The sequence below is a fragment of the Geotrypetes seraphini genome, chromosome 1 (assembly GCF_902459505.1).
Source record: "Geotrypetes seraphini chromosome 1, aGeoSer1.1, whole genome shotgun sequence".
Lineage (NCBI taxonomy): Eukaryota > Metazoa > Chordata > Amphibia > Gymnophiona > Dermophiidae > Geotrypetes > Geotrypetes seraphini.
Window position 1 is genome coordinate 153,564,686 of NC_047084.1, and position 14,304 is coordinate 153,578,989.

The following is a 14,304-nucleotide window of genomic DNA, read 5'->3' on the forward strand; positions in this document are numbered from 1 at the left end:
TGCTCTAACTTTTGAGCTGGTGGTCCCAATTTTGAGTGCTATATATTGATCATGTCTGGGGGGAGGGGTACATTGGCAGCCCAAGGAATTGATGCCAGCTGTCAGAGCTGGAAAGTGTCTGTTCTCCAGAGGAGGACCTCTTCTGTTGACAGGGCTTAGGAATCCCTGCTAGCTCAGGTATTTGGGGTTTGCAGAGGGATCCAGGGGTAGGGTAAATTTTGTCCCCACTCTCACCCCTACTTTGGGATCAGAACTCTCCCCCACCCCAAATTGAACCTCTGGCTATGCAACTATTAGACAGTCTAAATTGTACCTGAAGCAATGATTGGTAGGGATTAAGTCACTTGCCCAAGGTCACAAGAAGCTGCAGTGGAATTTAGACCAGGCTTCACTGGTTCTCAGCTTGCTACCCTACCATTAGACTATCCCTGCTGAGGATAGTGAGGTCGAACAGGGTTTACTAAGCCTGCTCCAATGATTACACAACAATTCTGCTTTGCAGAATATCCACAAGGAATATATATGAGATAAATTTGCATAGTTTGCTAAATTATTGTAGACATTCTGAAAATCCAGCTGTCTGTGGGGTCTCTAGGAAGGTTTGGGAAGCCCTGGGGTAGGATGCAGGTTGGAATGTGGCATAATGGAGCCCTTCAGGCTTTAGAAGGGAAAGTTAATAGATGAATCCTTTAATTGACTATCATCTAGTTCTTGTTTGTGTTTTACTATTTCCAGTTGTCTCAGGAAACAGGAAACACCACCTTCACAAACGTGAAAGCAGAGAGCAAACAATGAAGGTGACTAGTCGATGTTCAATTCCTTTATTGTTAAATTTGACTCGACACGATCGTGTTTCGCCTCAGGAGTCTGAATAGTGTCGACAAATCATGGAACATATAGTTTCATAATCTCCTGCTTGAAATCTTTAAATATCTGATTTCGTAGTCAAAAGAAATATTTGCTGTCTGTCATTTCGGTTTACACTGATTAGTCACCTTCGTTTGTTCTCTTACTATTTCGAGCACCATTTGTTTTCGTAAATGGACTGTGTCTAGGACCATACTTGGAAATTTTCTCTCCCAAATGAACATGTTGTTTGTTTTTTTTTTGTAAATCTTTATTAGTTTTCAATTATTAACAGTGCAATACAGTGAATTTAAACATAAACGAATCAAACAAAAGCACTTTAAAGTTTTAGAAGTTTTAGAAAACTTCTCAAAACGCATCTCTTCCGCGAACAGGGCTTTTAATCCCCCTTGCCCCCTGCTTCTCCCCTTTCCCACTCTCCCCCGTTCCTTCCGCTCCCTCTCCTCCCCCCCCTCTCCACACTTGGTCTCACTCTCATTATCGCTCACCAACCCTACCTTCTGTCTTACCCTACCTCTGCTCAATCTCAGTTATAGAGTTCCCCACGCCCCCCTCTTCATTGCCTGTAATTTTGTTAAAATTTTGTAAATCCGTGTGTCACCGTGGACCTTAATTAATTGAATGTGAACCGCCTAGAACTTTTTGGGTATGGCGGTATACAAGAATAAAATTATTATTATTATTATTATTATTAAATATACAAATATTTCAACAACAAACATTTTCACACACACCCCTCCTCCCCTTAACTAAGAAAATAAAACCACATGTATAATTTCAATAAAATAGATATAACATGTTGTATTGATAACAAGCAATAAGCTAAGCAGCTAAGCCCTGGACCCTCCAAAGGAGATCGAGTGATAGGATACAGTGGGTGCTGGTAAATGAATTTATAGCAACAGAGACCAATGTAGATTGAAAACATGTTTAACTACAGCACAATGGCCTTCTGATTCAATGCATCTACACACAAGGTGCTCTACAGTTGTTACTTACCAGGAACCTTATCACCCGGCAGGTAGAAGGACTTATTGGTATAGATGGTGATATAGTTCTTTTTGAGGTTCTGAGGTTGAGCTCGGATATGATTTGGCCTCATGTCAGCACACGCACCGACACTTGCGCCATGAGAGAAAGCTGCAGTGTATGAAACCAAGCAGAGGGTCATACAGGCCCATCCAATGAGGACCACCTGCATCTTCATTCCATCGTCTACCTTGGGTTACCAAAAACAAACAGGCATTTAGGAAACAGATTATATCTACCAGTCAAAGTATAGTAACCTAGTACACGATCATGACAATTTAATTATGACTCAATCATGAGTGTGATTGTTGGGAGGGATGGATGGACTGTTCAGGAAGGAGTGGCCTAGTGGTTAGAGCTACAGCCTCAGCCCCCCTGAGGTTCAAATCCCACGCTGCTCCTTGTGGTCCTGGGCAAGGCACTAAATCCTCCATTGACCTAGGTATATTAGATAAATTGTGAACCCACCAGGACAGATAGGGAAAATGCTTGTAAACCACTTAGATAACTGATAGGTGGTATATAAATACATAAAAATGATGACATATAAAGGCCTGTATGGTCCATCCAGTCTGTCCAAAAAGGCAACCAGAGTTGTATCTGTTTAAAATGTAGCAGTCAGTAACCCTCCCCTTTTACAAAACTGCGCAAGAGGTTTTTAGCGCCAGCTGGCGCGCTGAATGCTCTGTGCTGCTCCGATGTTCATAGGAACCCTGTGACCATCGGTGAGCATTCAGTGCGCAGGCTGGCGCTAAAAACCTCTTGCGCAGTTTTGTAATGATGGGGGAGGAGGGGGGTTAATTTTGCTATCATTCCATCCTTTTGCGATATAAGGATTTTTTGTGTCTATCCCACACTTTTTGAATTCGGTCACTAGTTGTCCCCCCCACTTTGCAGGCATGCACTACTCTCTCCATGAAAAAATATTTCCTAGTGTTACTCCTAAGCCTACAACCCTGCAACCTTAATTCATGCCCTGTGGTTCTCTGAAAAAGATTTGTTTGACAAGTAGTTAATTGTCTATATCGTATCTCATCTGACCCTTCTCATAAGTAACTATATTGCTGTCAACCAAACTGATGAAATGCATGGTTTAAATAGATAACGAGAACCCCCCCTTAAAAAAAAGGAAAAAAACCCTCCTGACTTATAGTATAGTTCCAAGAGCTTCCGTTTATTTTATTCATTGAAATGAACTGCATGTCATTAAACCATACCAAAGTAAAATAAACAATAAAAATGTAAAATATAACAGCATTAATACCAAACTCACCCACCCTCAACCCCACTTCAACTCCCATTTAATTCCATACCAATCAACAATAATTCCAGATTAACTGTCAGACCTGACCCACTAACTATGCTGGAACCTTTATTCCAGAGTATCGCTCAACTCCCTGCAAATACCCAGCGTGCAGCATTCCATGTTCAAGGGTAAAACCGGTTAAACCCCCTAAGTAATTCTACTAGGAGCTGCCTTCTAGGAAGAATCCTTGTCACTTATGCACATAAATGAACTCTTATGTATAGAACCAGCTGTGGTTCTGCTTGTGTAGCAGCTCCAGAAGCTTCAGCACTTTACCAGAATAAAGCAGTTCTGACCTCCTACTAACCCCAACAGTTTCCAGAACAAGGGCTGTTCTGACTGTCAGTGTAGGAGGATCCATCCCTTGGCGGGAAATCTTGGCCCACATAAACACCCAGACCAAGGGGAGGATCTTTCTCTTTAGTACCAGATCTCTAAAATCAAAAAGACCAGGGCTGGACTCATAGCCCCTGGCTGTTCCTTTATTCAGAAGGACTGGAACAACCTCCAAGCTGCGATATCCTCTGATGAGGCCTTTTGCCTGGCAGAATCAAAGGTCCAGAGGTGCCAGGAGCAGTGACCCACCCAAGAGGCTGCCTAGTTGTTGAGCCATTCAAGGGAGCATTGGGTATTCAGGCCCTGTCTTCGACCGCTACCAGGAGAAGCAGAAAAGGAACTATTGAGAAGAAATACTACAATATCCAGTTGGAGGTAAGAAAGTACACTTTCATCATATAGATTGTCAGTGAGAAGAAAAATTAAAAAGAAAAATATACTGGCTTTGTAGATGTGATTTTTGCTGTTTATCTGTACTGGAATATAAAGGAAGATGTCAAATAGTTGTTTGAAGGAAGAGACCTCTCTTGAAGAATCCAGATTTGGAGTAAACCATTCACAGGTTGAAGCAATCCTACAGTAACCCTATGACCAACTGAGAAGCTTGTTGAGTGAGTGAATCATGTGCCACTGGGCTTCCTAACATCGCTAGTCTCAGCTCTGCTCTCAAACCTGTCCATAAAAATACATTTTATAGCCCACTTGATGGCCATACTAAACTTAGGGCTACCTATAGAATACTAATTAGTGGCAAAGTACACGCTATAGTTTGATGGTGCATACTTTGCCAATGGGCTTATACATGGGCGGAGCTTGGACAGAACACGCAAGTATACATTTTGCGTAATTTATGCATGTCTCACCTCACAATGAGGTGCAGGCATTTACACCCAGCTATGGGCTAGTGGTACAGTGGTTAAAGCTACAGCCTCAGCACCCTGAGGGTGTGGGTTCAAACCCATGCTGGACAAGTCACTTTATCCTCCCATTGCCCCAGGTACATTAGACAGATTGTGAGCCCACCAGGACAGACAGGGAAAAATGCTTGAGTACCTGAATAAATTCTTGTAAACCATTCTGAGCTCCCCTGGGAGAATAGTATAGATCCTATCCTGGAGGACCACCAGGCCAGTCAGGTTTTCAGGATAGTCCTAATGAATATGCATGGAGCAGATTTGCATGCCTGGCACCTCCATTATATGCAGATCTCTCTCATGCATATTCATTAGGGCTATCCTGAAAACCTGACTGGCCTGTTGATCCTCCAGGACAGGGTTGGGAACCACTGGTATAGACTATAGAACATTGAATAAAATAAATAAGCATGCCTTAAATGTAAGCATTTTTTCTGCCACTTCTGTTAGAAGTAGTCACATACTTTTCTTTACGAGAATAGGTTTAAAATAGATGTCGTGTTGTAATTAGAGGGATAGCAATTGCCTGTAAATACCCTCCCATTGTCTAGTTTCACTAAAACACCCCCACTGATAGAGGGAGAACCATCAATAGGAGGACCTTGGAAGACTGGGAAGACGAGGCATCCAAATGGCAGATGAAGCATGATGCACATAAGAAAGAACAACCCAAATGATCCTACAGGATTCTAGGTTCCACATTAGAAGTCACCACTGAGGAAAAGGATTTAGGTGTCATTGTGGTCAATACACTGAAATCTTCTGCTCGGTGTGTGGTGGTGATGGCCAACAAAGTACAGAGAATGACTAGGGAAGGAATAGGGAATAAAACAAAGGGCTCCTTTTATCAAGGTGCGCTATGGGGGTTAGCATGTCGGACATTTCATCACGCGCTAACCCCTGCGGCAAGCCAAAATACTAACGCCTCGTCAATGGAGGTGTTAGCAGCTAGCGCGGCAGGCGGTTTAACGCGCGGTATTCCGCACCTTGATAAAAGGAGCCCAAAGTCTATTATAATGTCTCTCTATTGCTTCATGGTGCGACCAGTCCTACAGCAAAAAAGAAAGCACAACCCTACGTATGGCAAAATGCAAGACAAGAAAAAGTGGGGAAGGCACACCGTACATCAGCCTCAAGGACAATCAACTTATTAAGAACAAATAAGGCAAGAGAGTCTTTAGTTCTTTTTGTACTGGACCTATGGGCATGGTCATCTTTTTATAATCCTTAAATATTTTATGATATCTTCGTTCTTACGCATGGTTTTATTTTGGTATACTAATATGGATGGTCATTTGTTTTATAGTCCTTCTTTGGTTTTCTAATGTAATGTATGATTCATGTATATTTACATATATATTGTGTGCTGTTTGTTTTATAGATTTTATCAATACACCCCTGAGGAAGGCTTTTTAAGCCGAAACACGGACCATGTTAGGGTGCTTCGGAGGCCAATGGCAGCCTGCTAAGTTCGCTGTGCAGGCTGCCGTAATTAGGTCAGTGGCGGTCACAGTATGGAAGACGACCTCTCTCGCTGGGTCAGGAAGCAGTTTGGAGGTAAGGCCCCGCCCATCCCAAGGGCCCCGATGAGACACTTTATCTGGCCACCGGGGGGGGGGGGTGAGAGGAAGCTTCCAAAGGACCTTGTAGAGGGGCAGGAAAACAGACTTGAAGACAAGGCAGATGCTGGACTAGAGGGGGTAGAGAGAGGAAACACTTAAAATGTTAGTGGAAGGATGATAGAGAGAGGGAGAAACCTGAAACAAAAGGGAGGCAGAAGAGGGGGCAGATGTTGGACTTGGGGGTATATAGAGGGAAGAGAGAGAGAGAAACTGCAGAAAGGTGGAAAGATTATGGACCAGGGAGGGAGGAAGGAAGGAGAGAGAGAGAGAAGCAGAGAAAGACCTGGAAGAAAGGAGAACAAATGCTGGACATGGGAATGGGATTGGGGGTGTAAGCAGAAGAAAGGCACTTGAAACAAAGGGGAGGCAGAAGAGAGGGGGGCAGATGTTGGACTTGGGGGTGTATAGAGGGAAGAGAGAGAAAGAGACTACAGAGAGGTAGAAAGATTTTGGACCAGGGAGGAAGGAAGGAGAGAGATTGAGAGAGAGAGAGAGAGAAGCAGAGAAAGATCTGGAAGAAAGGAGAACAAATGCTGGACATGGGGATGGGATGGGGGTTGTACGCAGAAGAAAGACAGAGAGATAGAGACCTGGACCCAAAGGGGATGGGGCTGAATTGTGAAAGAAATGTTGGATGCACAGTCAGAAGGAAGTCCAACAAGAAACTAATTAAATCACCAGACAACAAAGGTAGGAAAAATGATTTTATTTTCAATTTAGTGATCGAAATGTGTCAGTTTTCAGAATTTATATCTGCTGTGTGTATATGAAAAATGAAAGGAAAAAATTGCATTACATTTAGTAGGGGAGGGGACAGGGAGCAAAGCCTGGCAAGAAGTGAGGGGGCTGGGTGCAGAGCCTGGTATATGTTAGTACACAATTTGGTTCAGAATGTTTTTTTCTTGATTTCCTACTCTAAATCTAGGGTGCGTCTTATGGTAAGTGCGTCTTATGGAGCAAAAAATATGGTAATATCTATATGATCACCATTGGTCAGTTGTCTCAATCTTTAGGAGTCTAATATCGCATATATGCAAATGATATCATTTTTTTTCTTCCCAGTGTGTGTATGGGGAGATGGGTTAGAAAAGTTGCTGAGTGAAATTACTGGATGGATGGAGAAGCAGGGTTTAAGATTGAATGTAGACAAGACTGAGGAAATGTTTGTGGGGAAACCGGACCACGTTAATTGGGCAAAAACCTTAAAAGTAATGGATGAAGTACTATTGGTGAGAGAGTCCATGAAGTCCTGGGAGTAAAATTGGACCCAGGGCTTACTATGAATTATCAAGTTGTGAAAACAGTGCAAATATGTTTTGCACAGATACATTTACTGTACCGTGTGAAACCAATGCTATCACCATCTGACTTCCATGCTGTTGTACAAGCAATGGTCTTATCACGGCTGGATTACTGTAATATCCTGTACCTGGGAATAACTAAGACCAGGTGTAGGGCATTGCAGGTGGTCCAGAACGCCGCGGACAGATTGATAACTGGAACATCAAGATATGAGCATATTACTCCATATCTTTGACAACTGTACAGGTTGCCAGTTGTATTTCGAATTCAGTACAAAGCAATCATATCACCAATTTCTATATGGTACGATGCCTGAAATTTTTAAGAATATGATGTCTCGCTATCAACCACAAAGATCCCTGCATTCTGAAGGTGCTGCCTTGCTGAAAGCAAAGGCCAACCCTAAACATGTGGATACGAATGCCCTGACTTTCACATGTGCAGGAGCGAAGCTATGGAATGGCCTTGTTGACCAGATTCGAAAATGTGGAGAGAGGAATTCTTTTAGGAAAATGTTGAAGACTCAACTATTTGTTGATGCATTCTTTTGACCAATTGATTTTATGCTAGACTGAATATGTCTGTTTTATTTTTTATTTTGTATAGACTTTTAACATTTTATGTATATAACTCCTTGTAAACCATTTTGGATAAAAACGTTACAGAAATTTTAAAAAGAAAGAAAAAAAAAAATCAAACAATACAGCATCAAAATCATTTAAAGCAGAATTGAGAGAGGCACTTTTCAAGACAATGGTTGCATAAGAAAAATGTGCCAAAACTGAACTGGAAACCCCAAAACAAACTCAGCAAGTATTTCATTTTGCACTAAACACAATTGGTGGAATAACCATGAGAGAGGGGCTGGGCCTTCCACTTTGAACTTAGCCCCCCTCAAAATGAACATCTCCCTTGCTGTAGCTGGTGGGAACATTTTTCCATCATCTTGGTCCCAGTTTTTGCTTTTGTCTATCTTCCACTAATTCTCTTTCCAGGCCTCAGGAACCTTGGTTCCATCCCCGTAGGAGTCCCGTGAGCCTGGGGGGGGGGGGGGGATCCCCATGGGAGTCCCGTAGACCTGGGTGGGGAGCCGTGGGATTCCCTCAATCCCCGTTCCTGTGCAGACCTCTAGTTTGAACCCACAACCCTAGCTTTAACCATTGTGCCACAATCTCCCCTGGACTTGATGGGCATTCAGTCTGTCCCTGTATGGTAACTGTTATGTTCTTTTGTGATCTCATTGACCCCTATGGTAGCAGTGTACTGTGATATAAACTGAATGTAGTTTGGTTAAAAATGTTATTTTTTTATCATTACATTCCAGAACAGTACTCATTGTTCTGGGGGGAAAAAAAAGGACTGGTTCTTAGCAGTGTATTTTATGGTTGCTGTAATGAAGACTTTTATGTGATGGTGATTGAATTGACATATGCCGTAAAGATGTTATTAGGCCGAAACCCTAAGCTGTAGACTGCCTCTGGTGCTATGATTGTGGGTTGTTTTTTTTATGTTAATACAATTTGGAGATAAAATAAAGCTAAGAAAGTTGAGATCCTTCTGCAGCTCTTTTTTCTTTTTTACAATACACTTGCTGGAAGTAATTACACTGGCTGGTAGTTATAAAAATGGTTTAATTGGAGCAGGACTTTGCTGGCAAGATGAAATACTGTACAGCACTTAGCTGAGTGGACAGTTTTCAGTCTGTCATTATAAAAGATCTCTGAGAGAAAGAAGAGCAGGATTATGGAGCAAACTTGAGTGTTTATTTTCAAAATATGAAAACTGGAATCTTCCATTTTGCCTCCTGGAGATGGTGAACATACTAGAGCTGCCTGTTATTGCTGTTAATAAAATTAATGACTAAGTTGAATCCAAGATAGAAAAATGAAGGCAGATAAAGACCATATAGTCTATCTCGGGGTAGGCAATTCCGGTCCTCAAGAGCCACAGACAGGTCCAGTTTTTAGGATATCCACAATGAATACCTAAAGCCTAAGTTTGGGTTTTTTCCCCCCAGTTAATTAAATAGCTGCCTATTGGATAACTGAATACTTTACGAATTGAAGAACAGGACTATCATGAGGACAGAGAGGCCTGCCGATTGTGTTTAAGAAGCTGTGATTTTCATGTGCTAGACTGTTGTGCAACTCTCACTTTGAAGCCTCTCTGACTAGATGATTCGAGACTAATGAACTCATGAATTAACCAAGATCCAGTTTTGGATAAATCACAATGACTGTAGTATGTGTGTGAAAGTTGGGAAGTGAGTGTGAGTGATGGGGATTATGTTCACTGACTAAATTATTCTGATATTTATTAATAAATTAAGTATTGGTAAGTTGTAAAACTACTTTAATGAAATGAACTGTGGGAGAGAAGATTAAAACTGAATTGATTCAGATAATACTTGTTTGTATTAAATATTTAATAGCTGGTTTTAAGAATTTGAGTTATCCAATGAGATGGATTTGCATGCATTGCCTCCTTGAGATGCAAATCTATCTCATGCACAGTGGCATACCTAGGGTATGTGGCACCCGGGGCCCATCATTTTTTGACACCTCCCCCATGAAAAAAAAAATTTTTTGTAATGACCATGAAACGGAATAAATGGTCAGAATAGAAACAGGCAGTGAAAATTTTCTTTTATTGAACCTCATATATGTAACCATTATTCCAAACATAACATAACATAAATTATGTCTGAATTGTCATGACATCAGAAGTACATATGGAGTAGTTGCAGGTGATGCTTATGACAGTTCTGATTGTGTTAGTTCGGTAGCGCAAACTAGTGCTGTCCGATTCAGGAAAAAAAATTTCGATTCGATTCAGCCTATTGAATTGGTTTTTTGATTTGATTTTCCTGCCCAATTGGGTGTTTTTTTCAAACGTCCTGGTGGGTTTATTTTATAGCTTTTACACCCCCCTTTGGCTTCTCCTAACCACACTGGCGCTGTGGTGTAAATAAAATAAAGAAACAAAAAGGACTTTTCCTCTCTCTGTTAAATCCTAGCTCACGTTTTTAACACCAGCTCTGGCAGAATACACATTTCAAATCTGACATATTGTAATCACAAAACAGAAAATAAAATTAGTTTTTCTACCTTTTGTTGTCTGGTTATTTTTCAAATCTTGATGGTACAAGGCTCTGGTTGTCTTCTGATAACTTGCTTTCCATGGTCTCCTTCTTTCTGCATGCTAGCCATCCATCTGCCATCTCTGTCCTCCCCTTCCGTTTCCCTTCCCTCCCCAGAAGGTCTGGCATCTTTCCTTTTTTTCGTCTCCCTCCACAGATCCACCTTTTCTTAACTACCCTTTCATCCTACATCTCTCCCTCCTTCCCCACCACCCCAGGGTCCACCATCTCTCCCTTTCTTTTCCCAACTACCTTCCTATCCAGTATCTCTATCCCCCCTCCACACCATCCCTTGTGTCCAATTTCTCTCCCTTTCTGTTCCTTCCCTCCCTAAAACCCATGGTCCAGCATCTCTCTCCCTCTCCTCTATTTTCAGACCCATTATTTCTTCCCACCCAAAGTTCGGCATATGCACGTCTCTTTGAACCCCCCTTCCCTCTGTGTACTTCTACACCAGGGCCTCCCTCCCCTGAAGGCCTGTCCCCCCCTTAAAGGTCTGCATCCCACCCCTGAAGGCCTGTCCCCCCCTTGAAGGCCTGCATCCCCCGAAGGCCTGTTCCCCCCTTGAAGGCCTACCTGCCTGTCCCCCTTGAAGGCCTGTCCTCCCTTGAAGGCCTGCCTGCCTGTCCCCCTTGAAGGCCTGTCCCCCCTGAAGGCCTGTCTCCCCCCCCCTGAAGGCCTGCCTGCCTGCCCCACCCTGAAGGCCTGCTATCCCACCCCACCCCGCTTGCCCCCCCACCTCGAAGGACTGCTCATCCCCCTGGCCTCCCCTCACCATTTGCCTAGAGAAGAAACCTGCAGCAAGATTGCGATGCCTGCGATCTTTGCGCTGCTTTGGTGCTGTTTCCTCTGCCGCGGTCCCACCCCTCCTCTGACGTCCAAGCTTTCTTGAATTCAAATACCCTTTTTTGTCTCCACCACCTCCACCGAGAGGCCGTTCTAAGCGTTCCCCATCCTTTCCATGAAAAAACTACTGTATTTTCTCGTATATTCCCCATGGTAATACATGATTTTACATTTCAAAGGGGCATGCTGCGGGTTATACTTGAATGCAGGCAATACATGCTTTTACATGCAGAATGATGAACAAACAAAAAACCCTCCTCAGCGCATATTTTTAAATGATTCAAGTTGTTCTATTTCTACTTTTACAACAATTCGACAATATCAAATATACAATTGAAAGGAAACAAAATGTACTTGTTCTTGTGACTTCAAAGTACTGAAAAAGTACAGGCAATATAACAATTAACAAATCAAAAGTGTGCTTACCCGCAGGTTATACATGGATTATATACAAGAAAATATGGTATTTTCTGAGGTTACTTTCACCTGGTGGCAAGACCTGCGCGCGTTTATCCTGCGCTTTATTGTCTTGCGCTAATATGTCTGCGTGCATTTGTCTTGCGTGTATTTGACTATGAACCCTTTCACCTACATCCTATACCCCCTCATTCCAGAGTTTCCTTTCAGTTGAGACTTGCCTCATGCGCATTTATGCCACTTATGCTGGGTTTTACTAAATCACGGAAGAGCTTCTTTTTTTTTTCCCAATTCTTTATTCATTTTCAAATTTACAGTAAGTGTAACAATATATTCAAACAAATTAACAATAATTATATCACTTAATAATCATCAATGGTACAAATGATATGTTCTTAACTCCCACCCTTCCCACCCTTTCTTATCACAGTGCTGAAACAAGGCTGCCCTGTGAACATCTAAAAGCTAAGTTACTCAGCATTTCATATTCTGCTCTTTTCACTGGTTTTCAGCATTATATCTGCTTAATTTCTCTTCTCCTCCCTGTTTCTTACTAAAAAAAATATAAAAAAGCACAAAAAAATAAATCCTTCTCTTTCCTCTGTTAAATCTTATTTCCTCTTCCTGCATTTTTGTTTAAAATACTGTGTTTTAGGTGGTATAGAGCCTATATTTCTGTGGCTCAGGGTGACTAAAGTAGGGAAAATCATAGAAACATAGAAACATAGAAATAGACGGCAGATAAGGGCCACGGCCCATCCAGTCTGCCCACCTCAATGACCCTCCCCTACCTTTCTCTGTGAAGAGAACCCACATGTCGATCCCATTTTGTCTTAAAATCGGGCACGCTGCTGGCCTCAATCACCTGAAGTGGAAGGCCATTCCAGCGATCCACCACTCTCTCGGTGAAAAAGTACTTTCTGGTGTCACCATGCAGCTTACCTCCCCTGAGTTTCCATGGATGTCCTCTTGTAGCCGTGGGACCTTTGAAAAAGAAGATATCTTCTTCCACCTCGATACGGCCCGTGAGATATTTGAACGTCTCGATCATGTCTCCCCTCTCTCTGCGTTCCTCGAGAGAGTATAGCCGCAACCTATCCAGCCGTTCCTCGTACGGGAGGTCCTTGAGTCCTGAGACCATCCGGGTGGCCATTCGCTGGACCGACTCCAGTCTCAGCACATCTTTGCGGTAATGAGGCCTCCAGAATTGCACACAGTATTCCAGATGGGGTCTCACCATGGATCTATACAATGGCATAATGACTTCAGGCTTATGATTGACGAAACCCCTACGTATACACCCTATGATTTGTCTAGCCTTAGATGAAGCCTGTTCCACTTGATTGGCAGTCTTCATATCTTCACTGATGATCACCCCTAAGTCCCGTTCTGCTACAGTCCTTGCTAGGATCTCGCCATTAAGGGTGTAAGTTTTGCATGGGTTTTGGCTGCCAAGGTGCATGACTTTGCATTTTTTGGCATTGAAACCTAGTTGCCAGATCCTAGACCAGCGCTCCAATAGGAGTAGGTCGTGCTTCATATTGTCGGACATTGAGTTTTTGACCGTTGCACTCCTTTCTACTACATTGCATAGTTTGGCGTCATCTGCGAATAACGTTATTTTACCTCGAAGCCCTTCTGCCAAGTCTCTTATAAAGATATTGAACAGGATCGGGCCCAAGACCGAGCCCTGCGGCACTCCACTGATCACCTCCGTCATTTCAGAGGGGGTGCCATTTACCACCACCCGCTGACACCTGCCTCCAAGCCAGTTCTCAACCCATTTTGTCAAAGTGTCACCCAATCCTATAGAACTCATTTTGCTCAACAGCCTGCGATGTGGTACGCTATCGAAAGCTTTGCTGAAGTCTAAGTACACAATGTCCAGGGGCTCCCCAACATCCAGCTTCCTCGTCACCCAGTCAAAGAAGCTGATCAGGTTGGATTGGCAGGATCTCCCCATAGTAAATCCATGTTGACGGGGATCCCGTAGATTCTCCTCATCCAGGATCGTATCCAATTGACGTTTGATTAGAGTTTCCATCAGCTTGCTCACTATTGATGTGAGACTCACCGGTCTATAGTTTGCAGCCTCCATTCTGCAACCTTTTTTGTGGAGTGGGATGACGTTAGCCGTTTTCCAGTCCAACGGGACTATACCCGTACTAAGGGTTATAAATCCTGTTATAAATCCTGTGTTTTAGGGTAGCACTGATAGAACCTGCAGTTTTGTTTAAAATACTGTGTTTTAGGTGGTATAGAGCCTATATTTCTGCCTTACTAGTAGTCTTACTTATAGTCCCACCAACCCCAGGGACCACTATTCATATATAGAGACCCATATAATCAGGACTACTCAAATCAAGTCACTTCACAACCAATCAAGATGACCTTTATTCTATGCAATCACTGTGGTGCTTTAATTCCAAGACATACTATTTGGAGGCTTAAGGCTTGCCCCATCTGTCTTCAACTTGCCAGTATTAAGGAGGAGCTCTGCAAACTTAAACAGGAATTGAATACAAT

At 42.7% G+C, this 14,304-nt stretch overlaps 1 protein-coding gene across 1 annotated transcript in view; it reads right to left on the reverse strand.

The window, feature by feature from the left end:
• The window catches only part of REELD1 (reeler domain containing 1), a 46,299-nt gene that overhangs the window by 23,045 nt on the left and 8,950 nt on the right, over nt 1-14,304 (reverse strand). Inside the window, exon 2 of the mRNA XM_033929260.1 lies at nt 1,867-2,086. Within this exon, the coding sequence (XP_033785151.1) occupies nt 1,867-2,086 (220 nt within the window). The remainder of the gene's footprint in view (nt 1-1,866; nt 2,087-14,304) is intronic.